General features: G+C 39.4%; 3 protein-coding genes across 4 annotated transcripts in view; all 3 read right to left on the minus strand.

Moving 5' to 3' along the window:
- Positions 1–262: 262 nt before the first annotated feature.
- On the minus strand, positions 263–950 carry LOC137064889 (histone H2A-like). Its single transcript, XM_067436427.1, has one exon. It carries the CDS (start codon positions 935–937, stop codon positions 554–556), a length of 384 nt encoding a protein of 127 aa, XP_067292528.1. The 5' UTR covers positions 938–950; the 3' UTR covers positions 263–553.
- Positions 951–1242: 292 nt separating this feature from the next.
- Positions 1243–2013, minus strand: LOC137065183 (histone H2B-like). Its single transcript, XM_067436769.1, has one exon. The coding sequence runs from the start codon at positions 1997–1999 to the stop codon at positions 1625–1627; it is 375 nt and encodes a 124-aa protein (XP_067292870.1). The 5' UTR covers positions 2000–2013; the 3' UTR covers positions 1243–1624.
- Positions 2014–7166: 5153 nt separating this feature from the next.
- The window catches only part of bmb (brambleberry), a 35561-nt gene continuing 15173 nt past the window's right edge, over positions 7167–27554 (minus strand). Inside the window, exons 9-13 of one of the 2 annotated variants that reach the window (XM_067436193.1) lie at positions 23275–23419; positions 21822–21865; positions 17178–17296; positions 7716–7816; positions 7167–7571 (exon numbers count right to left, since the gene is read on the minus strand). In XM_067436193.1, coding sequence (XP_067292294.1) covers positions 7442–7571; positions 7716–7816; positions 17178–17296; positions 21822–21865; positions 23275–23419 — 539 coding nt within the window. In that variant the 3' untranslated portion in view covers positions 7167–7441. Of the gene's footprint in view, positions 7572–7715; positions 7820–17177; positions 17297–21821; positions 21866–23274; positions 23420–27554 lie in introns of both variants that reach the window. The other variant, XM_067436192.1, reaches the window with a different exon arrangement.

The following is a 27554-nucleotide window of genomic DNA, read 5'->3' on the forward strand; positions in this document are numbered from 1 at the left end:
TTAGAAACCATACAGTAGACATAGTCAAAATCATATTAAATAATAGTTAAATGTATTAATGATCACATAACATTGATTGTCAATAATTCATTATTTTGAAAGGATAATAACTGATTATTTAATTCATGAGGTTATTAAAAATCATTCAAAAGGATAAGATGCATATGATGAAGAGGCAAGGGTGTCGGCCCACTCCCCCCTTCAGTGTAATAGAAATTCAGAAATGTATGTTTTTGAAACATGAAAATCAGTTTGACCCAGTCTTTACTTCGAAACATACAATCTTTGACGACAATTTGTAGACATGTTAAGATATGATAAAAAATAAACATGTTCCAGATTAAAGTCTTCCAATTGTGTGTACACTTTTATGTGCATTATAGCATGTGATGTTTATAACTAAAATTTAACGATTCCATTTGCCAACAAGTGTATTGGCAGTATACAGTTTAAAAACGAATTAATTTACTAAGATTTTCAAAATGCTCTAAAAGGGCGAAAGTGTGTGGCTCTTAAAAGAACCTTTGAGGGGTTTGATAAACGCAGAACGTGTTTACTTCTTGGCGGGCTTCTCGGTCTTCTTGGGCAGCAGCACGGCCTGGATGTTGGGCAGCACGCCGCCCTGAGCGATGGTCACTCCGCCCAGGAGTTTGTTCAGCTCCTCGTCGTTGCGCACCGCCAGCTGCAGGTGACGGGGGATGATGCGGGTCTTCTTGTTGTCCCGAGCGGCGTTTCCAGCCAACTCCAGGATCTCAGCGGTGAGATACTCGAGCACAGCCGCCAGATAAACCGGAGCGCCGGCACCGACACGCTGAGCGTAGTTCCCCTTGCGGAGAAGCCTGTGAACACGGCCGACGGGGAACTGCAGTCCCGCCCTGGAAGAGCGAGTCTTAGCCTTTGCTCGGGCTTTGCCACCGGTTTTGCCTCTGCCGCTCATTTTTTGAAGTGTCCGCGCCTGTTACTGAAAAAGTAGCTTCTTCGACGAGACCATCAGAATTTAAAGGAACTTGCCTGTCGTCTATTGGTCAGAATCTGTGACATTTGCAAACCAATCACTGAATTTTCCTCCAAATGCTAAACTCCTCCCCTCTCTGCTAGTCTCTCCTCTCCTATTGAACACAGATGCTTGCGAATTATTCGAATATATATATATATATATATATATATATATATATATACTCCAGACATTTTTTTTTTGTTTATTCGTGTATTTTATTTGCGATTCTATTGTGAACACGTAACTGTATTTATTAACTATAACTTTAGCATCATATACATTGCATTGATTTGTATTGCTCATATCGAGACAAGCACTCGCTTTCAGTAAAAGAGCGGCTATTTGAAGCAGAATGCCCAATATGATTAGAGTGTGTCTTGGTGGCAGAATCTTTTAGAGCAGAAAATTAAAAAAATAAAATAAAAAATAATCGCCGTGGTGTAATTTCTGTAGGAGGAAGGCTGATTTATTTCGCTAGTTTTCATAACTGGCAAATTTCTCTGAAGCTTTCCTTACTTTCATATTTGAACATTTAATTCCAAATACTCATAATTTTATAGATGCTCTTTAACTAAGAATATAGGTGGCTCTTAAAAGAGCCTTTGGGTCGTTGAGTCTCAGTTAACTCTACTTGGAGCTGGTGTATTTGGTGACGGCCTTTGTGCCCTCGGACACGGCGTGTTTGGCCAGCTCTCCGGGCAGCAGCAGACGCACGGCGGTCTGGATCTCTCTGGAAGTGATGGTGGAGCGCTTGTTGTAGTGCGCCAGACGAGACGCCTCACCGCCGATGCGCTCGAAGATGTCGTTGACGAAAGAGTTCATGATGCCCATCGCCTTAGAGGAGATGCCGGTGTCAGGATGAACCTGCTTCAGCACTTTGTACACATAGATGGCGTAGCTCTCCTTCCTGGACTTTCTGCGCTTCTTTCCTCCCTTAGTGGCGGTCTTGGTGACAGCCTTCTTGGAGCCTTTCTTAGGCGCGGACTTCGCTGGTTCAGGCATGGTTCCCCGTTTACAAGTACACGTAAGAAGAACGCAATAAACTGCAACGGTCGTGTGCTGGGTATTTATTGAGAGCTCATGCTAATTTCTAAAGGGTGGATTGGCTGTTTTCACGCAGTGAATAAGGGACGCGATTTAATTGGTCAGAATGAGCCACACATCCGCCAATCGTAGGCTTCGGTATTTGAATCCCTGCGCTGGCCGAGAGTGACTCTACTCCCCCCACGCGCCTCTTGTCTGACTTTCCCCGCTCAATTTCTCTGACAATCGCAATCGCGCCAATAAAGCATTTGAAATTAAACAGAATCCACATTAAATCAACTCTTGAGGAGAAAGCGGACAAATATCTACAGGCCAGACATCCGTATCGACATAAGCCTCTCGGGGAAATAATGAGTTTAGGCAAGAACGCCTTTATGCATACGTTCTCACAAACCGTTCTTATTTTCATTAAACACACACGCACACGTTTATCAATTTTAGCAGTGTTTTATGTAACTTCAAACGTTTCCTGTAAAATGACACCAACATTTTGAACTTAGACCACTGTATATGTGTATGGGAAGCTTTTCAATTTGGGTAGGCCAAATCCAGCCGGAAATCCCCAATCATGGTCTTGGAGTTTAAGCAGATACACACTATTTCTTCCATCACAAATGCTTTGGAATAAGGAATAATAAAACCATTACATGTGTTTTTATTTTTTTTAGATAAGTGGATTGGAAATTATTAATTATTATTAATATTATTACATTATTAATAATATTAGTATTACTGTTGTTGTTAAAATTCTACATTTTTTATGAAAAACTTGCATGTACCTGTCAAGGAAATGCTAATTAATGAATTCAGAACTATTACAAGAAAGTTGTAATTTAGGACCAAATCTCCGCTGTTCCATTACCCATAGGATTTCATAGGAGATCACAATTTCACACAGACCTTTAAAGAGAAAGTTTACCCTAAAATGAAAATTAGCCCATGATTTTCTCTCCCTCAAGCCATTCTAGGTGTATATGACAATCTTCTTTCAGACTAATACAATCAGTTATATTAAAAAATATACAGCAGCGTCTAATTGTCAGATATTTAGTCAGCAATAATAACATAGTTTTCCTCCTAGTGCGAGAGGGGATTTTAATAGGCTCCAGTCACGCATATTTCTAACACCTTACTCTGGCCTTTTTTCGCTCTTTGTGACAATTTAAAGACCAGAAGAAAGAAGAAGATGCCATGGTGTGATTATGCAAAATGTTGTGTTGTCCATGTTATTTGATAACATTTAGTATTATTAATAATATTACTAAAGCCACTATTCATAAACATAGTAACACTTTACAATAAGGTTTTATTAACTAATTTAGTTAACATGAACTATGAATTCTACAACATTTAATAATATTCCTTGTTCATTTTTATATTTACTAACATATTATTAAAATCAAATATTGTATGTGTTAACATTAATGTACTGTGAACTAAAATAAACTGTATTTTTTAAATAATTAATACTGTAACAAATTTATTGTAGTTAGTTCATGTTTGAAACCTTTTTTTTAAATAATAAAACTCATATATTTCAGAATAATTTGTCCCATCTCAATAAACTCACATATTTACTCATTCTACAGGTGTGTTGCACCAAATCTGATTTTCTGACCAAGTGATTACTTTTTTTTTTATTGTATATGTTTTTTTCAATATATATTTTTATTATCAACTGTATACACACATCAGTATACCTGTATAAATTAAATTAATAATCAAAGCCTTTTTGCTTAAGATAACCTCTGATTGTTTCTTGTTTTCTAAAGTGTGTATTTGGTCTCTGAGCAGTGACTGAGGGTCTGATGCGTCACTAAACACTTGATAGCAACAAGGTGTTGTGTTTGGATTTTGAAGGTATCACACACCCCTAACATGCCAGGAGTGCAGAAACAGTGTTTACTCACTTAGCCCGGCTTCCAGATATTAAATATGGATTTGTCTTTTATTTCATTCATTATAATTTATTCATTTTATGTTTCCTTTTACTGAAACACTAAAGAGTCAAGATGAATATTGCCTGTACTATTGTGTGTCTCTCTCACTGAAAGAAAGCACATGTTATCAGTATGTTTTGGTAAGATCTGGTTTGAACTGGAGCTCAATCAGCTCCAACCTTGGAGAGACTGTGTATTTGTGTATGTGCGCAGTATTCTGTGTTACAGATCAGTGTTGAGAATGAACATCCTAAGAGATGGGTGGAACTATTGTTCTTGACAAGCTTCCTGCTCCAGACCTGGAAGGTCACTACGGGCCTAATTCCGGAGTGAAATTTTTCACTAGATTTTCATGAAAATCAGATCAGAGATTATCTTCAGACCATGCAGACAAAACATTATGCAATTCAAGTTGATACATCAAACCATCTTCAGGTTTCTGAATGCTTCTGAACTTCTGAATGGTTTGGCCCAAAATCACAACTCTCTTTAGATTCAGCCATTTTCTCATATTGGCCATTTTAAATGTCAGACATTTAGAATGTTGTTATATTTTACAAACACATTGGCATATCGTTACGGAACTTGGTATGTGTCTTCGCCACCATGTCCTGAATGTATTCTAAAAGTTTTGGGTCAATGCCACCTTGGGGTCAATTTTAAAGTAATAATAATATTTCCAAATTTTAGTAACTTGTCGTTAAATTAGCTGATTGAAATGAAACCGGTCTTAACCCTTTTTATGCACGACACACACACACACACACACACACACTAGGGGTTGCACCGATTAATCGACTAGTCGACCTTAATGCCCTGTCATGACGCTTTAAGCTTGACGTTGACTAGTCGCTGGCCTGTAGAGGCAGAGCCGGCCTTTCCATTAGGCAATATAGGCGGTCGCCTAGGGCCCCGCCTTATCTTGGGGGTCCCCTCAATCTTAACATATTTTTTTTTTTACTCCAATAGGCCAATTTTATGATCTTGCCTAGGGCCTCACAACCTCATGGGCCGGCACTGTGTAGAGGGCGTAACAGGATAAACAATTTCCTGACACGCAGGCTCTGTTTTGAACAGTTAAAATGACAAATAAATGCTCTCCACAAGACACGTTTGATTATACCATCTGGATGCTCAAAATTGATCAGGAGAATGCAGGCTTATATTAATCATCGCGCTAAACTAATGCGTGCCGCATTGGAACACACACACAACACATAGCCGATCGCACATCACGCGGAGATCGCGCGTGCCTCACAAATTTGTGACCCCTAAACCAACCTAAATTTGTGATCCCTTACCCCTAAACCAACCCATCACAGAAAACTTTTGGCATTTTTTGAATTTCAAAATTTAGTATGTTTTAGTATGAGGACACAGATGTCGTCATAAACCATGTTTACATTGTAATACACGTCATTTTACACATTTGTCCTCATAAACCATATACATGAACACACACACACTAACAGCAGGCCCTGACAGGAGGAGGACAGAGTAAAGGTACACAGGACCTACAATTTCCAAACTTTTATTAGCCTTGGGTCCAGTGGACCCGAACATCCTGTGTGTAGGGGGACAGTGAGTGGTCATTGAAAATGTGTTCTGATATATATTACTCACAGAAAATGAGCCAAATATTTGGGGGGTTAAATATTAATGCTGGATAGGTTGTATGCTTGTACCAAAAAGTGTCCGACAAAGTTTTATTATCAGTTTTGGCCTCCTGACTCCTGACATAGTTATTACTACTAACTAGTTACTAACCCCTAACCCCAAAAAAGTGAGAGAGCAGGGTTTTTTTTAGGATGGAATTAATAACTACAGTGATATGTCAATTAAATATAATTTGTTTTACACCATTGTACATGAATGAAGTCAAATAGCACCATAGATCACTATCTACACTTCTACATTTATGCTTAGACATTAAAGTATTAAAACTTAAAACTCTTCCTACAAGCTTTAAACTTGGCTTGGCTCACTCCCATAGATAGGGGTACTGATTGATAGAGGTTTTGGGATACGTTTCCAAGCTGATATTCACTTTGAAAACTGGTTCTCTTAAGGCGGAGATAGTTTTTTTCATGTTCTAGTTCTGTTTTCTCTTATACTGTACAATAAATGTTTATCTGTTCACTTTATCAGACATCCCATGAGTGTTAGCTTTCATTTGATACCATTTTTATGTATATGGTCCTTGTGTTTGTGAAGATATTCAACATTTATCGTTGGTATGTCGAGCTGAGAAGGAAACCAAAAAATGGGCCTGAAATTGCTTGTACAAGTCACACACAAAAAAAAAAAAAAAAAAAAAAAAAAAATCAACTTGACAACACCCTAATATCTTATGGACGTCTTCTAACAAAAATAAAAATAATGACAGCTTGTACCAAAACATGTCTGCAAAAGTCTTAACGGAAGCTCTTTTCAGAATTGGCCCCCTGACTATAATGTTGAATACATTTATAATGCAATGGGGACATTTTTGTGGGTCCTGATAATGGAAAATGCCTGATTTCACCAGTAAAAAAGGGGCTTTGTGTCTTTAAAGTTGGTGAATGTGTGCCAAACAACACAGCTTCAGCATCATATTTTTATTCTGGTGTCATCATTGACCCGTGCAAATCAGATTTAGCATTTTAAATCAATACATTTTTGTTCGTTTTTCCACCACACTCCTCAGAAGCAATACTACTAATAATCAACATTTTGGCTTAAAGTATCACAAGTTCAGGAGCTTGAATGGAATCAAATCATTACATAGATCACTTGAAGAGTGTCTTTTTTACACAATCTGATCACGAGTCATGTCAAGTCAACTTTATATAGCGCCTTCACAATGATGATTTCAAAGCAGCTTCAGTGTTAAACAGGACAATATTGCAACAAAATTTGATTTGGCTGTACAGTCGTTCTGGAGAAAACAGTAATGTTATCAGCTTAGTTTAATTTATCATTTAGCAACAAAGTTGTCAGACCAGTATAGTTTACACAATTAAGACCTAATAAATTAATTTTATTTGGATATTTAGTTGAATAACCAAAATTTTAGTGTCCCCAACTAAACATGTCTGAGACGGCTGTTAATAACAGGTGGAAATGGGCAATTTCAGACCAGACCACACACTTCCAGTTCATCGACTCAATATGCAAATACACTCTGAAGACACTCATTTACTACATTTTCTTCCAACAAATTCTTTAATAAAAGGCAAGATAATGCATCTGCAAATAGCATGCTGAAATAGTACATTTTTGTAAAAAGTGTGCATTGTAATTTTATTTTTCATAATTTATTATAAATAACTGTAAAACATCTAAAAGTAGCACAACAAACATGTAATAAAACCCACAATGACCAAAAAAAAGGTTAAGTAAAGAGAAAATTGCAATTTACATTCTGCAAAAAAAAAAAAAGAGAAGTCAACTATAAAAGACAGCAGTTGTTGAATCCCTTTCAGAGATGACTGTAGGAGGTATGGCCGCCTTCATGCATCCTACAGAAGTCCTGACCCGCCACAGCCCTCTTTTTGCATGGCTTACCGAGCCGAGTGACACCGCTGCACAGCGAGCGACCTGAAAAAGAACTGACAACAACAAAAAATCTTAATGCCCATCTATTGCGAGACCAAAGATTTGGAACCAAAACACCAAAGTCCATTCACATTTTCCCTCTGCAGGCATGGTCAATTTCAGGATTATGTTGACTTCAGTCCTTTAATAAAGGATACCTGTTGCTGGCGAGTGACTGGTTGGGGCTCGAGCTTCGTGAGTGGCTGATCGTCTCCAGCATTCCTTCTAGGTTCCTCTGAGGAACATCCTCCAGCACTGCCTGCTAATCAAAGAATGACTTAGAACAGTTCCCAGAGAATTGTGTAGTTTTACTTTAGAGTATATTGAGACCATTTTGTTTATTTTGAAATCGCAGCACAAAATAAAAAATAAAATAAAAAAAATAAAAAAAAGATAAATGATGAATCAATAAATGCACATCTTACTTCATAGTGAAGTGTTTTTGATATAATTTGATGAATGACTGGTTCAAAACAACAACGATAACTATGAAGATAACTATTAGCGTCCACACCAGCGGGTGAGATTGTTATGTTTAGTGCAAAGTGCGTACTTGTGGGTCACTTTAAAAGTTTAAGCTCATTAAAGGGGTCATGAGCTTTTGACATAGGTCATCGTACATTTCAGAACTTGTTAGTCCAAAAACAGCTTTTATTGTAACAAATCGGCATACTACACAAGTCGATCTGGCCTTGAAGACATCATAGATGGGTGAAAGATTGATGGCCTACTTAATCGCTGTATCTTTGGCTCCGCCCACTGGTGTGTTAAATGGACTGCATTTATATAGCGCTTTTAACAGACCCTATGGCCATCCAAAGCGCTTTACATTTTGCCTCACATTCACTCATTCATACACCGACGGCGATGTCAGCCATGTAAGGCGCCATCCAGCTCGTCGGGAGCAGCTGGGGTTAGGTGTATTGCTTATGGACACTTCGACACTTGGTCAGGTGGAACCGGGGATCGAACCACCAACCTTCCGGTTTGTAGACAACCTACATGAACCACTGAGCCACTGCCGCCCCAAGATGTTAGGGAGATGACGAGGACAGAAGAGATACAGGATCACTGGACTAAAAATAACTACCTTCCAAAAGATTCCTAATGCTAGGAATGTGCTTATCTTCAACAATGTGAACGTCTCAGTTAAGCATTATTTATTTGTATGGAGCGCACTTCACTGGGAATTCTTGGGTAAATCTGTCGCAATTTCAGCGCAGGCTTTGCAAACCGACACTTCCGATATAGACTCGACAGCAATGCCACACACCGTAAATAATGGCGTTAATCCTTATATACAGTATTGTTCAAAATAATAGCAGTACAATGTGACTAACCAGAATAATCAAGGTTTTTCGTATATTTTTTTTATTGCTACGTGGCAAACAAGTTACCAGTAGGTTCAGTAGATTCTCAGAAAACAAACAAGACCCAGCATTCATGATATGCACGCTCTTAAGGCTGTGCAATTGGGCAATTAGTTGAATTAGTTGAAAGGGGTGTGTTCAAAAAAATAGCAGTGTGGCATTCAATCACTGAGGTCATCAATTTTGTGAAGAAACAGGTAAATGATCAGCTAAAATGATCTCCAATGCCTTAAAATGGAGAGCAAAACCAGAGAGACGTGGAAGAAAAAACGGAAGACAACCATCAAAATGGATAGAAGAATAACCAGAATGGCAAAGGCTCAGCCAATGATCACCTCCAGGATGATCAAAGACAGTCTGGAGTTACCTGTAAGTACTGTGACAGTTAGAAGACGTCTGTGTGAAGCTAATCTATTTTCAAGAATCCCCCGCAAAGTCCCTCTGTTAAAAAAAAGGCATGTGCAGAAGAGGTTACAATTTGCCAAAGAACACATCAACTGGCCTAAAGAGAAATAGAGGAACATTTTGTGGACTGATGAGTAAAATTGTTCTTTTTGCGTCCAAGGGCCACAGGCAGTTTGTGAGACGACCCCCAAACTCTGAATTCAAGCCACAGTACACAGTGAAGACAGTGAAGCATGGAGGTGCAAGCAGGCCCGGATTGGCTAATCGGGAGCACCGGGAAAATTCCCGGTGGGCCGGTCTGTTTTTGAGCCCGCGAGGGCCGTTGTTGTCATGGCGAGGGCTCTGTAAACTAACCAAGCCAAATGTTTTAAGCTGTTCACATTGTTACTCAAAAAAACTAATGATGACCACGAGGCCGGTAAGTAATTATCCCGTTAAGGTAGTTTGGAGCAGTGCAAGATGCGACTGCGCAAAACAATGCTGTCAAACCACATTCATGTATCAAACTTTTTCTTAGCTCTTCAGCAACAGCCGCCTCTAGTCCGTTTTGCCGCTAATAGTGAAGAGCAACGCCCAGTGACGTTACCAAGCTCCAGTCATGAGCCCAACACACCAGAATGGGCAGGTAGGATTGTCATTCAGAAGAAGTAATAGGAAGAGCCCTGCTCAATGAAAAATGCCCTGAGATAATAATGACCTGATGATTCAGGTTCATTAATGAAACTGAGTGACTTGATTTAAAAGCTTTGTAAAAAGGGGGTATTTGTGGTGAGAAATAAATGTAACAAATTTCATTTAGTGTCAGAAAGTGAGCGAGGACCCAGTTGTGAAGAGATTAGCTCTTACTGTGAAACACAGGTAAACTGCTATTGTACCATAGTGTGTGGCTCTTACTGTGAAACACAGGTAAACTGCTATTGTACCATAGTGTGTGAATAAGCAAACATTATCACTGATTTTTTTTTCTTCTGACTTAGTATCTTACTTGTTTCCAGTTCAAATATCTAAATATTCTTAATTCAAGATACATTTACTAGACAAGTGAAATGACATAAGAAATTGACTTGTTTTCTGAAGAAGAAAAAAATAATCTTTTGTTCATTTCAATTTTTGGATATTTAGGAATACTAATTTAAAAAAAAAGAGATTCTGATACTGTCCTGTTATTTACTGTTCTAATAAATTTTCACTGTGAAGCAAAACTTAAGCTACTGTTTTTGTACTGTATTGAAAATTATATTTTTCAAAAATACAAAGAATTATAAGGCTCTAGAGCAGGGCTGTTCAAATCTTACCCTGGAGGGCCAATGCAGTGCAGACTTTAGCTCCAACCTTAATCAAGCACACCTGAACATGCTAATCAATGTCTCCAGGATCATTAGAAAATCACAGGTGGGTGTGTTTGATCAGGGTTGGAGCTAAACTCTGCAGTGCATTGGCCCTCCAGGGTAAGATTTGAATAGCCCTGCTCTAGAGAATAGTGTACCTTATGCAGACTTATATTCTGAGGTTGGAATCACATTATTTTAATATAGTCTGTCGTGAACTAAAGTGGGCCGGTCTAAGGCATGAAACTCCAGGGCTGAAAATGAGTCTCAATCCGGCCCTGGGTGCAAGCATCATGATAAGGGCATGTTTCTCCTACTATGGTGTTGGGCCTATTTATCGCATACCAGGGATCATGGATCAGTTTGCATATGTTAAAATACTTGAAGAGGTCATGTTGCCCTATGCTGAAGAGGACATGCCCTTGAAACGGTTGTTTCAACAAGACAATGACCCAAAACACACTAGTAAACGGGCAAAGTCTTGGTTCCAAACCAACAAAATTAATGTCATGGAGTGGCCAGCCCAATCTCCAGACCTTAATCCAATTGAGAACTTGTGGGGTGATATCAAAAATGCTGTTTCTGAAGCAAAACCAAGAAATGTGAATGAATTGTGGAATGTTGTTAAAGAATCATGGAGTGGAATAACAGCTGAGAGGTGCCACAAGTTGGTTGACTCCATGCCACACAGATGTCAAGCAGTTTTAAAAAACTGTGGTCATACAACTAAATATTAGTTTAGTGATTCACAGGATTGCTAAATCCCAGAAAAAAAAATGTTTGTACAAAATAGTTTTGAGTTTGTACAGTCAAAGGTAGACACTGCTATTTTTTTGAACACACCCCTTTCAACTAATTGCCCAATTGCACAGCCTTAAGAGCGTGCATATCATGAATGCTGGGTCTCATTTGTTTTCTGAGAATCTACTGAACCTACTGGTAACTTGTTTGCCACGTAGCAATAAAAAATATACTAAAAACCTTGATTATTCTGGTTAGTCACATTGTACTGCTATTATTTTGAACAATACTGTATGGCTTCAACTAGCCTACTGCTCAAAAAGTGACAAAATAACGCCAACATTTTCCTATTTACATGTTGCAATGTGTATAGTCACAGCGTGTACAAATAACAAGGTTACATGAGACACAGCCATCTTATAAACATATACATACTGTGGACTATATTCTCAGAAGGCGCAGCACTGCTCCACTTCTGCGGAGTGCGGAGTGATTTGCTCGCAGCACATGAGAAGCCCCGCGGTGAGAAGCAGAGTTCGCTCAGAGTTGGAGTAATTGCTAGATAGTTTACAATCATGGGTGGTCGCTGTATTGCGAAGGCCCGCGACAATAAACGGGAGACAAGGTAATACAATGATATTCCATCGAATTCCAACCCAAAACGCTGACCTGATGAATCGATGACTACTTGCTCTGGATATAGATCCAAACACACCTGTGGCCATCATTAAGTGCTATCGGGTTTGCTCTGAACATTTCACAGAGGAACGTTGAACATGAAACGTATGCTGAAGAATACGGCCATCCCATGGATAATATAGACAGGACAAAGCAGATCACCCGCGGCTGCGGTAATTGTTCCGTTATGTTTTTTAGATGCACAAGTTAGCCTACTGTAACAAACGTTATTAGATCTAGCTAACGGCTCTATGACACTGTTACATGAATAGGTTGGTCACTACTGTATTGGACTTTTTCCTGTGCTCCATGCATCCCTGTAATGTTAGTATTGTGTTGTCATAAACGCGCTGTCACAGTAACAAATTAGCGGTGCTAGAGGTAATTCTCTGGACTGCATTTACCTTGCTAATGAATTGGAGGGGGGGATTGGCAGTTTTAATTCAGGCAGTTCAATTTGTCGGAGTTCATTGTCCAAATTTTTTTATTATTTAAAAAATAATAATAATCACTTACTTGGTAGACAGCTGTCCATTAGGTTCACTTGGTATGGGGCGTTTCTTCCAGTTGATTGTGTCACATCGGGAAAAAAAAAAAGTTCTCTCATTTCCACACATTGTGTTCGTTCTGATTCTCCCCTCAACCTCAGTCTGATCGGCGTTTTGTCTATTTGCTTCCAAAGTTTGTAACTCCTCGTCTGTGTATTCTGGCTCAGAAAGATATGGTTCCAGGTTTAATGCCAAGTAAAAAGCCTCTGACAATTCCTCAAAATCAGCCATTATCAACAGTCACGTTCGTCACTAGCTACAGTCACGCTGGTTTTGTTTACGGAAGGAACACCGCGGGGCTTCTCATGTGCTGCGAACAAATCACTCCGCACTCCGCAGAAGTGGAGCAGTGCTGTGCCTTCTGAGAATATAGTCCACAGTATGTATATGTTTATAAGATGGCTGTGTCTCATGTAACCTTGTTATTTGTACACGCTGTGACCATACACATTGCAACATGTAAATAGAAAAATATTTTGTCACTTTTTGAGCAGTAGGCTAGCTGAAGCCATATAGCTCCAGTCTTTGTGCTAAGCTAGGCTAGCGGGAGTGTGTGTCAGACTGAGTTATGGGATGCACGGAGATGAGAATGATATATGGACTTATCTAACTCTGAGGGATACACTTAAGCCAAAGTCCCAAAAAGTTGGCGTGTTCCTTTAAAGGTGCACTATGCAAATGTTCCATCCACTAGATGTCGCCTATTCAAAACAAAGGGACAGCCAGTGGGGAAAAAAAATGACTGTGGTAGAAATCATGATGGATGCAGTTATTAACTAGCCTAGAAATCTAGACGCACCCTTGCGGCAGCAAATCTAATCTGCCCGCAAGTGTCGTCTAGGAACTCTCAATACCCTTCTGAGCTGTAAACGCCAATTGTTGGGCCAATCACATCGTGTATAGAGTCGGTGGGCGGGGCCATAATGACGACGGCCGAGTTGCGTTTGCGTGCTTCTAGTAAACACAGAAACTGGCAACGGGGGTCTTTCGAATCAGCTTTTACCGCGACTCTGGAAGACTTGGAGTTAAGCTTTTCTCTGAGAAAAGAACGGCACTGAAGTCATTCTTAAAAAGGGAAGATGTGTTCGGAGTTTTGACGACCGGCTACGGCGAATGTTTAATCTATCAACGAGCTCTGCTTCACCTTCGTTGCTCTGGTTGGTTGTAGCGCTATCCTATCGCGTGCAGAGGGAGTTTGAAAGACAACCGTTTATCCGCCCCTCAGATTGAGCTGTCAATGGTGAGTTTCCACACCAAACATCTTGATGTGGGTCTGGCTTGTCAGGCTAGTTATTAACATTACTGTAGTATGAAGCAGAGAAGGACCGACTGTTGAGGAGCTGAGCAAGGCCACTGGAGCGAATGTTAATGAGATGAACAACACTCCTTGCGAGTAGCGGGACTTATGACGGGACACAGTCGCTGGGCGGCGGCGCTATTTCTGCTTTGCCGGTCATGAGAATGAGCTAACGCAGCTCTGTTTATCATATAAGACACATCTGAGTGTGTTTAAAATGATGTAATGACGTTACTCGGTGCGTTCGCTCAGCCGCTGCTGCGACACTTGTTCACACTGTTAAGAGTAAAGCGCTTCTGCAGAATAAACCCGGAAACTGAGTAACGCAGATATGACGCCACTGACAGGCGACTCCCTCAGAAGCTATCCGGCTCCTTGGTTAAAATAGCAATTTTCTCACAATTCACAAATATTTGTTATATTGTAAACTCTCAACTGAACAAAATATATAACACTGGCGTAGTGGTTTTTGGATATAATACTGCAAAAATACAACATAGTGCACCTTTAACCAAGGCAAACGACTGATGCGTTTGAATTACAGTCCAAAGAGTGGCCGTCATCAGCCCCACAGTGGAAAAGTTTAAAGGTCCCATTCTTTGCGATTCCATCTTTCAAACTTTAGTTAGTGTGTAATGTTGCTGTTAGAGCATAAATAACACCTGTAAAATTATAAAGCTCAAAGTTCAATGCCAAGCGAGATATTTTATTTAACAGAAGTTCCCTTTCAAAGCCTACAGCGAGCGGTCGGTTTGGACTACACCGCTGCACTTCCTGCTTTAATGACGCAACTAAAATCGTCTGTTGACGAACCCTCCGCCCACAAGAACACGCAAATTTGGGGGCGTTGTCCATTTGCTCTCGCACGTCGAGAATAGGAAGCGTTTTGTTTGTAGAGTGTGTTTGTCGCCATGCCATTGAAACGCTGTTATTTTCATCCCGGAGTCAAATCACCTTTGTTTGGCCTTCCCACGGACGCTGTACGAGATCAATGAAACTATGGGCAGCACATTTTGCTGAGGACTGCTTCCTCAATCTCAATCAGTTTAATGCCGGATTCGCAGAAAGATTATTCTTAAAAGATGACGCAGTTCCCTCTTTGTCTGGAGAAGGCGTTGCTTATGAGCCACAACCGGTAAGTGTATTTTATTATTTAAGTCGGTCCGTTTAACAGTTTATGTAACTCATGACACAAAGTGCAACGCTGTTTAGCTTTGTTAACTAACGTTAGATGTAATTGAAACTAATCCGAAAAACTTAGCATATAAAAGTGTAGTAATTCATTCAGACACCATCGATTGTTGGTGTTTGTAATGATCAGTTTAAACTACCGAATAGACAGCTTACCATTCTGAAACATCCAGCAAAAGTCTTTCCTGTAATCGATCCTCTTCGATATTCTCCGGGTCTGATTCCGGCTCAAATTGATAAGGCAATATAGACATTTTTGCAATAACATTAAGCGCATATCTACCCGTTCTGGTAAGAGGCGGGACCTTTCCGGGCAAAGTGCGCTAAGCTGCTGTCCAATCACAGCGCGGGAAGCTCTGGCCTAATCAGAACTCGTTACGTGTTTCTGAAGGAGGGACTTCATAGAACAAGGAAATCATCAGGCCGTTTTTAGGACCGAGAAAACAGCGGTGTACAGATAAGTAAATTGTGTGAAAAATACTGTTTTTTACACGCGAAACATGAACTCATGTTATATTGCACACTGTAAACATAATCAAAGCTTCGAAAACATGCGAAGAATGGGACCTTTAACTGTAACTGCACAGGCTGTAACGGTTACACAATAAGAACCGCTCGGCCAGGCGGTCGAAAACCAGCTATTGTTTCTCTTAGTAGGATGAAAATATTTAAACTGGAGCGTTGCTTTCTATGAATAATCTAGTCATTTACAAATCACTGAACCTGTCAATGAAAAAGCGCGAGCTTATCAGTGATGCGTTCCAGACTGGCACCAAAACTTCCGTAATAATCAACAAATCTCCTTTACATTGCAGTTGCACTGTTAGTTATGATGAAAGCATTTGTTAATGCGCAGAAATTGAGTTGCAATGACGAGATCACAGTGAAGTCTCTAAGCAGAGGGCGTTTACACTGGAGTCTCACAGCAGCCAATCACAGCAGTGAAGTCTCACAGCAGTGGGCGTTTACACTGAAGTCTCACAGCAGCCAATCACAGCAGCGGGCGTTTACACTGAAGTCTCACAGCAGCCAATCACAGCAGCGGGCGTTTACACTGAAGTCTCACAGCAGCCAATCACAGCAGCGGCGTTTACACTGAAGTCTCACAGCAGCCAATCACAGCAGAGGGCGTTTACACTGAAGTCTCACAGCAGCCAATCACAGCAGAGGGCGTTTACACTGAAGTCTCACAGCAGCCAATGACAGCAGAAAAAAGTTAATTTTTACATCAAAAATGGCCATCATTTAGAAACTGATATGATAGAAGTTTAGGATTTTTTTATTTTTTTATTTTATTTATATTTTAAAGTGCACCCCATAAAAATACATCCGATTGGCTGTAGATATTTGATGTTCCTTCAGCTGAAACAATAAAATGCACGCTCTGAAAGTGATTGAAGTGATATTGTTTGGGTCATTATCGTTATAGCTGTGGTGTGAACTCTGCCATTTAATGTTGAGCATTGTTTGTTGCAGGGCTGCAACTAAAGTATTTTGATTATCGATTATTTGGTCAAATTGTTTTTATTAAATCAAATAAAAAATTTTTTTTTCTATTTTATTGACAAAACAGCATTTCACATCCTGCCCAAAGCTCCCCTTCCCTTCAAACAAATGTGTCAGCTGAAAACAGTTTAGAATACTTAGTGAGTACACCTACCCATGGTTTTACAATGAATAAAACCACCGTGTTTTTTATTGATTTTGTTTGTTTATTGCAGGTATTATTATTCCATGGTAACCATAAATGAACCATGTGTCAAATTCACAGATTAACTAGTATTTGTGTGGATGTACAAATGGTAATCAATACGCAAAAACAAAAATAAAAAACATGGTTAATTTTCATAAGGGTACATCTGTGCTATACATTAAGTGCAAAAAAGTTCCTACATTAAAATTATATTAAAGAAAAACATCTATCATTATATTTATCATCCTTGGTGTGAACAGGCCTTAATTAGTAAGATTGTATTTATTTAAATAAATACAATAGCCAAAAAAAAAAAAAATTATAATAACTACAACCAACACAATTTCACCACAAATCGCACCAACTCACCCCTGCGTTTCCGTGGCGGTTCTTGAGTCTGGGTGTTGAATAGGCGGGCGTGCATGAAGTAAGATGGCTGAACTTTGGAGGGCCATGAGATGAGGACATGGCCAGGATGCAAGGATCACCTACAGGCAGAAGCTAGGCTGTTAACACTTTCTGAAGAAAATGCGTGAAAAAACCCACTACACCACTAGGATTGTGTGTGGCCTGTGATTTCATATCAGCATTTGTTACGGAGTTGGGAGTGTGTTTTCTAGAAGTGGGCGTTGTGTGAGAAAAACAGACATGACAAATTCAGACTAAGATTAAATAAAAAAAATAAAATGTATGTAATTCGGATAATTGATTATGTAGCTGTCTAAAATATACACTCACCAAAAGGATTATTAGGAACACCTGTTCAATTTCTCATTAATGCAATTATCTAATCAACCAATCACATGACAGTTGCTTCAATGCATTTAGGGGTGTGGTCCTGGTCAAGACAATCTCCTGAACTCCAAACTGAATGCCAGAATGGGAAAGAAAGGCGATTTAAGCAATTTTGAGCGTGGCATGGTTGTTGGTGCCAGACCGGCCGGTCTGAGTATTTCACAATCTGCTCAGTTACTGGGATTTTCACACAACCATTTCTAGAGTTTACAAAGAATGGTATGAAAAGGGAAAAACATCCAGTTTTGCAGCAGTCCTGTGGGTGAAAAGGCCTTGTGATTCAAGCTGAAAGACCGACTGATTCAAGCGGATAGAAGAGCAACTTTGACTGAAATAACCACTCGTTACAACCGAGGTATGCAGCAAAGCATTTGTGAAGCCACAACACTCACAACCTTGAGGCGGATGGGCTACAGCAGCAGAAGACCCCACCGGGTACCATTCATCTCCACTACAAACAGGAAAAAGAGGCGACAATTTGCACAAGCTCACCAAAATTGGACCGTTGCAGACTGGAAAAATGTTGCCTGGTCTGATCAATCTCAATTTCTGTTGAGACATTCAGATGGAAGAGTCAGAATTTGGCGTAAACAGAAGGAGAGCATGGATCCATCATGCCTTGTGCCCACTGTGCAGGCTGCTGGTGGTGGTGTAATGGTGTGGGGGATGTTTTCTTGGGACACTTTAGGCCCATTAGTGCCACTATTGGGCATCATTTAAATGCCACGGCCTACCTGAGCATTGATTGTGACTGCAAGATGCTATCCCATCAATAGGGGCCAACATTTCTTAATAATAATAATAATAGATTTTATTTTTTATAACACTACATTCAAAAGAATCTAAAAGTGCAACAACGAAAAAAAAAAAAAGATTACCAAGTAAAAATATAGAATACAAGCAATCAACCAACACAACAGTTAAAAGCTTTTCTGAACAGTCAAAAAAAGAGCTAATGTTGGAAGTCTCCAAGCTCCACAGTACATTGTGGTCCACTCCATGTTTTACATTTCTCCCAGCGCTAGAGACTCTGTTGCTACACATTCTCAATTTGGCAGTGTCCTGATGTCGTCGAGGCATGACAGCTGAAGACCAGACGATGGGGATCGCTGCAGCACCATGCAGGAGGCAAACTAAGGTTTCCGGGCACTTCTGTGGACACTTCGGGGTTGGCGCATAAGTCCAAGCCGTTGCACGTCCGCAATGCGGAACAGCGACGCACCCGAGACCCAGCAGCGGAACATCTCAACATGCCGGACGCTGGTGACACTGGCCCGGTGCAAACGCCGGCAATCAACCGGCAACCTCAACCACCATGCAGTTCAAGCCCGAGGGAGACCACCAGTGAGCAGACACCCAGAAGAGAGAAGAGAGCAGCCGCAGCAAGCAACACAAAATGTCCTTCAAACCAGAAGCAACCGCAACAATTCAAACAAAAACAGAAGCGGTGGAAAACGGCAAACGACGGACAACGTCCCCTCAGTGGCAGTCAGCAATCAGCAACAGTCCCAGTTGTAGCTCTGATTGTTTGACTAGTCACAGTCATAAGCAAATAAAATATAAAATCTAACTGTACAGTTAACAAGATTTGTGGGTGGAGAAGCGACGAACAGACAACGCCAGCGTCCTCTCCCCCATGTTGCTAGGCAACCTAATAATGCAAATAATGCTTTCAGCACCTTGTTGATTCAATGCCACGTAGAATTAAGGATGTTCTGAAGGTGAAAGGTCAAACAGTATTAGTATGGTGTTCCCAATACTTTAGATGAGTGTATATGTGCATAAGTGCACTTAAGTGATAAAACTCATGCTTTCCTGACAGCAATTCATTCACGCTGGAGGAGTGAGTTTTGTGATCCTATGAATCCGGAAACACGCTTACATTGTCAGTCACATGATTGGGTCATTTTGACCAGAAACTTTAATTTTAAAATAAATTTAGTTCAGAGTTCTTATATCTATGAGTACACAGAACAACCTAAAAAAATGCTCAAAGTCAAAATAAAAATGACCTGAACTCTACCAGAAAAATCATAATTTTAGAGCATTGGGTCATTTTGACTCACAAGGGAAGGATGTGTTACAAAGTTCGAGGGAAGAATGAGAGTTAAACAACATGCCATATGCCTGGAATAATAATGCATTCAGATTTCATTTTAAAACAAAAATGAAGACATTTATTTTCCTGTTTAAAAATAGGAAGCTAGACACTTATTTTACAAAAAGGTTTTCTGTCTTGGCAGAAAAAGTTAATGCAGCCTCTTATCGGTAAACAAAGCTGCTTGGTTTATATTTTTAATGTATATAATTTATATTTTAAAATATTATTGCTGCCACAATAATGGCCCATTTCAAATGTTTATATACTTTATGCTCATTTTTAACAGCGCCCCCTCGAGCGGTGATGCGAGCTATTTTAAATACTTTTCAGCGTTTCAGTAATAAAAGCCTACATTTAAATGCATGCAAATTACAGTGAAGTGCAACAGTTGTCATAAAAGTGGCCAGACAAGGATTTAAACAATGAATTCAAGTCATATTTTACTGTAAACTCAGAGATATGGTGATTTATTTGCCATCTGAACTCACATGACCTTGATTTGACAAAAACAACGGTAAGTCATTCAACCAGGGATTTTACAGGGGTGGTGGCAAGAATCGGACAGCAATTAAATCACTGACTAGCCTAAAGATACAATAATAATAATGAATTAAAATAATAATTATGACAATTAGCAAAAGACCTTGCCGACCAGCCAAAACAATGCCGTGTTACTGTAATTGAGTAGTTTTCTGTGTACTTCTACTTTAAGTAGAAAGAGTTAGTGTTCTTGAGCTTTAATGGACAAATTCACAGAAAATTATGTACACACACTGTCCATTAAAAGCTCAAGAAGACAAGAGCGAGTACTCAACTGAATGGGCTAGTCACGCGCGTCGGATGTTCGCGCACAGAAACCATTTGATTTCTGCACCGCCTTCCTATAATAATCTTGGGAGCCACTCATACATTAATCATGTAACTGTTCATGTTTTTACATGCACATACGATTTAGTTTGAATTCAAATGACGTGTGCCGGGTGAACGATTAGCAATCAGTAGTGTGCAACAGAAGTGCAAGCGCTCTCTTTACCACCAGGTAACATTAGTAATATATTTCTCATTTTATTTTCTTTGCTATTGTATATCAGACCGAACTACAAACTTCCAGTGATGTCTGTGATAAGGAATGTGGGCTCAACAAGCTGGCGCATCTTTTTATAAAAATTTTTTATTTACTTTATGCTATCAGAAAGCTCATGTAAATGAGGGGGCCTAGGCCCACCAAGGCTACGTCCCAATACACAGACAAACGTAATCAAATTCTATGACAAGGGTCTGATCTACCACAGCACGTATACGTGAAGCAGATATAACATTCAAATAAAGCTAAATCTATTATAGTTTTATTGTAGCCTAGAAATCTAGACGCACCCTAGCGGCAGCAAATTTAATCTGCCCACGAGTGTCGTCTAGCAACTCTCAATACCCTTCTGAGCTGTATTCCTAACTCTTGCCGGGCCAATCACATCGCGTATAGAGTTGGTGGGCGGGGCCATAATGACGACGGCCGAGTTGCGTTTGCGTGCTTCTAGTAAACACAGAAACTGGCGAACGGCGGCGGTCTTTCGAATCAACTTTGACTGCGATTCTGGAAGACTTGGAGTTAAGCTTTTCTCTGAGAAAAGAACAAAGAACGGCACTGAAGTCATTCTTAAGAAGGGAAGATGTGTTCGGAGTTTTGCTGACCGGATACGGCGAATGTTTAATCTATCAACGAGCTCTGCTTCACCTTCGTTGCTCTGGTTGGTGTAGCGCTATCCTATCGCGGTCAGAGGGAGTTTAAAAGATAACCGTTTATCCGCCCCTCGGATTGAGCTGTCAATGGTGAGTTTCCAGACCAAACATCTTGATGTGGATCTGGCTTTTCAGGCTAGTTTTATTGTAGAGTCATGTTTAAAGCCTCATAAAATGCGATGAGTCCAAGTCACTAACTCAAGCGCCAATCTCTGGTATGAACTTTATTTGTGCGGGTCCCTAGAAGTATAAAGATAGAAGGTCTTAAATTTGATGGTAAAAACACTTTCTAACTCTAAATATGAGCATATATTATTAATATTACATGCATCCAACACTGGCTGTCAATACATTGAACAGGAGACACCAGAGAAAAATACCCATCATGAAGCTCTCCACCTCCAAATCACAGTCTGGGTCATTTCTACAATGACAAGAACACAAAATTAGTTGTAGTACATAAATATAAAACATGCTAAGGTGAATTGGTTTGAAGGGTAAAGATGGCTGTTGCTATCATGGATCGCAGAACGTACGAAAAGAAATGGGGGGTCTAGAGGTTTAGTTTGCAGAACTTCTCATACTGGATAAGCGCCATGTCTTTATAACGGAGGATTCGGAAAGGTTCTTATTTTAATGCATCATAACTGTCCCAAATCCTTGTTTACGTACAGTCTTAATCCTTGTTTGTAAGATTGTACAATTTAATATCAGAAAAGGCTAATAGTATAAATTAGATGCCAAATATATTAAATATTCCTTTAAGCTTCATTTATGAAACTAGGCTATTTTAAAATAAATACATTTATTTTTTTAAATATGCAAAGATCAGAGTTCTCCCACAACTCAGACAACCAAAATGAAAGTAATTTATTATTTATAAATTAGATTTAATGTTACAAAAGTTAATGTTATAAATAAGTCCATTTATAAATGTCTAAAACATTATAAATGACTATTAAAAATTACTACATTTAAGACTTGATGAATCTCTTGAACGAATGATATATGAATGATGCATCAAATCCAATTTAACAGTCTCTGGTCACCACCTACTGGAATAATGTAACTCAATCTTTATAAGTTACAGTTTCAAATGCGATTTACGGTTAGATCCCTGCTGTATGTTTAGAGAGTGGAAAAATGACTTTAAAAAAAGGGCAGCATCAAGACTATTTTTGGCCCTCGATGGCTCACTCCCAGATCTATGGAGATCTTAAAGCTGCTCCATGAGTAAACTGGTCAATTGTACACATTTTCAGTCAAAACGGTTTATTACAGTTTTGATAACAGATTCTGGTTCTTAAACTTTTCTTTGAGATGCAGGCATGCAATTGTGGGGCAAAAAAAACAAACAAACACAAGAACAGGTTTTTTTTGGGTTCCAAATCTTGGGTGAGTAAAAAAATAATAATAATTGACCCTCCTCTACAAAACACTGGATTACTCAACCAAACTATTAAATGTCATGGATGCATTTTTACTCTGTGTTTTATGCAGTTCTTTCACCAGACAAAATGATTAAAATAATTTTTAGCCAGGGCCTCTGTTGAGTTGGCACAGAATGTCTCAAAAGTAGGTTTACATATTCAAGTGATCGTAATTTCAAAGGTTTAACAGACAGGAATTATTGTCATTTAGGAATAAGATGCCGTATGCGTTTGAATCGAGATTGTGATCTTGTAATGGTTCGTTTGTGCATATGAGCCCCTAGTCTGTCTTTTTGTATGTCATATGTACCTAGACCTCCATGCTCTCCCCCCCTTTTGCAATCCATGGTTGCTACAGTTAACATATTTCCTCACTCACTGCCTTCTGCAATCGTAGACTTACTGGAAAGGGCAGCGCTCTGTCGACTGGCTCTCTTTCTCTGGGGTCTTCTCATCACCAGGGCCCATAGGGAGAGCAGGAGGAGGGCTGCAGGCCGGGCCCTTCGTTTTAGACAACGCCCAAAGCACCTGAAGCACAAACCAGCGACCTGGATCACAAGAACAACGTCAAGAAGACAGTCATGAACACATGAGATGTCATGACCAAAATAAAGTACTTTAAAATATTGCTCTGATTATTTGAGCATCCTGAGCGGAACAAGACATCTATTAGCTTAACTTTTGGGCTACTCTGCCACATGATAAAGATGGCCAATTAAATCAAAGGCTGCAGGCTTTGCGGTTTATAAAAGCCAAACAGTTATAACGGTAAAATAGTACGGCAAGATGCAAGTAGCTAATCATTTAACATTTGCCAACCGTTTCACAACAAATGTTAAAAAGACAAAAAGTATATCAAGTGAAGCAAAGTACTCAAAACTTTGGACATTTTCAACTGAAAAGAGATACCATTATTTCCATGATTCATGCCATTCAGAGTGGGATGTGACAAGAAACATTAGCACAGCAGTTTTCCGCATATCAGGCATAAGATTAAGAGGAAATGTAAGCAGCGTTTCCCACAACGTGTGAGACCGTGGGGGATGAACTAGTCACTCTAGAAGACCAGGGCACTTAATTCCCATAAGAAAACCTTGTGCGTTTTAAAGTTAAATGCACATTGATTTGATTGAAGTTCATTTCAAGCAACAACAAAAATTAAATAAATGAAAATATACCACACTAGTGTTGTCAAAAATCGATATTTCGATATGTATCGATACTGGAATATTTGAAACGATACGATTATCAGTTTCTACAGTATCGATACCAGCTGCGCTCTCCTCTCCGACCGACACGCAGCCACATATTCTCACTCAGCCCGGTTAACCCTCTGTCTAAACACATGGCAAACGCGCGTTCTGCTGGACTTTTCCTCATGACTGTGTGTGAGATCGGTCTGAATTTCACACGGGATTGTACATAATTCTACTAATCCCCGCAGATTTCACGCTCACGTCTGAAATGCGCACACACACAACGTAATAAAGCCGCCTCTGACCTACAAGTTGAAATATTTGCTTCTTTTTCCAGCTTATTATACATTCAAGAAAGGATCAGTGCCTATCTTGAAGAGTATTAACGTAAACAGTCATAAACAGTTCAGGAAGAAATGACAAATGAGTAACAGGAACAGTGTTCAGGATCCACGAGTGCGGCAGTTCTTAAAGGGACAGCAGTTATTTGTTATTCAAACTACAAAAAGACAAACGATCACACTGCTCTACTTTAATGGTTTAATCTGAAGGCAATTTTTTTTTTTTTTTTTTACAAAGAACATTATCCAATGTTTTAAATTGAATAACTTTTTTATTCAGTTTCAGTTACCTGAATGTTAGACCTACCTGAAAAAATAAAGCAGCCTATTTCATTTGTATCTTTTATTCTATTGTATTTGTGCTATTGTTTGTAATATGTTTATTTGTTCTTATTTTATTACTGTTTAATTGTCTTTATAAATTCAATTTACCATTCGAAATCAAGCTTCCTTGTGCTGTGTGTAAGCTATTGCAACACAATTACCCCGTTGTAAAAAATACATTCAGTTAACAAATATTTTGACAAATATGTGAGAATTTTAATAGTAATTGATCAACGTTTATATATGATAAAAAGCTTAAAAGCGTTATCATATAAAGTGATCTCTTCAGAATGTTTTTTTGATGGCCTAGACTTTCAATAGATGGAAAAATAAATGATTATATTAAAAATATCTATTTGACAGTATATGCAGCACTTTTTTCCCCCGTGGTATCGAAAATAGCATTGAATATCCAATAGGAATAAATTCTGTTGTCATAATATTCATAATATCTTTTTTTTTAACCGTGGTATCGATTTGGTATCGAATCGAGGTATTTTAGTCTGGTATCGTATCGAAGTCATAATTTTGGTATCGTGACAACACTATACCACACACAATCAAGAGCTTCAGTCCATTTCAGTGCTTTATCTGAACAGTAAGAAGGCTTTGCATTGACTGGACTTTAAAGAGGACTGAGTCCCAGTACACACCACATTCACAGTGTTTGTAAATAAGAATACTTTTATACTATTATTATTAATAAGAGTAATATTACTAATGTACTAAGACCACACTGTAATAAGTGCAAGTGAAAACTGAACATTTCATAAGTGTATTATTTCACTTTGCACTGCACTCAATTTCTTCACGTGGAAGATGTAGCTTAACCAACCCGTAATTAACGGTCCATGGGCAATTGTTTACTTAACCTCAGTTATTCAGCTCATCTTCATGAACTAAATTGTTTGGAAGCTAACCCCTTAAGATTTGACCTCTGAGGTTGGTCATTAAATTACCATCTTCATAATTTTTGTCAGTTTTTTTTTTCTCCCCATGGCTATTTCCAAAAAACAAAAACATGATTAAAATTCAATTTGGGAATAAAAACAACATGTTGGTGTTTCTTCCCCTAATGTTAAAAATGTCTGGGTCATCCTGGAATGTCCCATTTGGCAGCGGGGCCAAATTTTATATTTATAAAAAAAACAACTTTTCCCAACTCTGGAATCTTTTAGCATCTGTTTGACATCAGATCATTTTGAACTGGTATTCTCCAGGAAAGTGTTCGGTCCACTGTTTTGATGGATGACAACAGCAATCAAGATAAAGGCCCCATTTACACTGCATGGTTCAAATGACCCAAAGTGGATTTTTTCCTCACATGTGGCACAGATCTGATATGAGATGTGAACATGTAAGCAGTAAAAAAAAATAAAAAAAACGCATGAATTCCGATATCCTCAGACCGGATTCAGGCCTCACTCATATGTGGTAATAAATCCGATGCGTGCATTAGCGTCTGCCATGCAAGCGGTCAAATCGGATATTCCCCAGTAAATGAGAGTCGTACGTCATTGAAAAAAGGAAGGTGGCGAATGACGTCAACTCAGGTGGACACAAACTGCGATCCAGTGTTGCCAAGTCCGCCGTTTTCATGCAGAATTGGGCCACAGTTGAGCTGCAATAGGGCGGGTTTTGTGAAAACCTGGCAACCCCGTCAAGGGCTCTCCTCTTTTTCTCCGCCTTAAGAGAGAAATGTTTTGCCGACTTTTAAGATGTGAGGAACAGTGCAGACAGCAAAACATTGTGCAATCATTTTGTCTGCGTCCATTGCATATCATGCTGTTTTATTTTCTTTCACCGGTTAAGAACGTCTTGGGCTTTTTTGCCTGTGTACAGTGTAAATGCAAATATCGGACACGAGTCGCTTTTGAAAAGATGCAAACCGGTCGTCAAAAATAAAAAACAAATAAAAATTCAGATAGTCACCAAATCGGAATTGTGCATCAAGACCTGCAGTGTAAATGCAGCCAAAGACACACAGCAGTCACACATTAGGCACAGAATCAGGGTTGCCAGGTCTGCATAACAATGACCAGATCCTGGTCTAAGTCCTACCCCTCAGGTAGGTCCTACAGGGTGTCATTGATATAATATTGATCTGCCAACATTGTTGCTACATGATAAATTAAAATAAGCTGACAACATAACCGTTTTCTCCAGAACGACTGTACAGCCAAATCAAAATGTGTTGCAATATTGTCCTGTTCAACACTGAGACACTGCTTTAAAACAATCATCATTGTAAAAGCGCTATATAAATACAGTTGAATGATTGATGGAGGTGAAGTTTAAGTCACATCATCTAGCAACTGGAGTTCCCCAGGGCTCAGTGCTTGGACCACTTCTCTTCTCCATCTACATGTTATCATTAGGTTCTGTCATTCAGAAACACGGCTTCTCAGATCACTGCTATGCTGATGACACTCAACTCTACTTCTCATTTCAGCCAGATGATCCTACAGTCAGTGTTCGTATCGCTGCCTGCCTGACAGACATTTCTGACTGAATGGAGGAGCATCACCTTCAACTCAATCTTGCAAAGACATAGCTACTTGAGGTCTCAACCAACCCAGCACTTCATCAAAATGTCTCCATTCAGCTCGGTTCGTCAACCATAACTGTCCAGGACAGCCAGGAACCTTGGAGGTGATTGATGACCAGTTAAACTTCACTGACCACATTACTGCAATGGCCCGGTCTTGCAGATTTGCCTTATTCAACATTAGGAAGTTGTGATGTCCGATTCGCGAATTAATCGTTTTTAACCTTCTTAGTAAACTAATATCTTGAATTATATGTTGTAACTCACACAGTTC

Source organism: Pseudorasbora parva, chromosome 25 (genome assembly GCF_024679245.1).
Source record: "Pseudorasbora parva isolate DD20220531a chromosome 25, ASM2467924v1, whole genome shotgun sequence".
In the NCBI taxonomy this organism is placed as follows: Eukaryota; Metazoa; Chordata; class Actinopteri; order Cypriniformes; family Gobionidae; genus Pseudorasbora; species Pseudorasbora parva.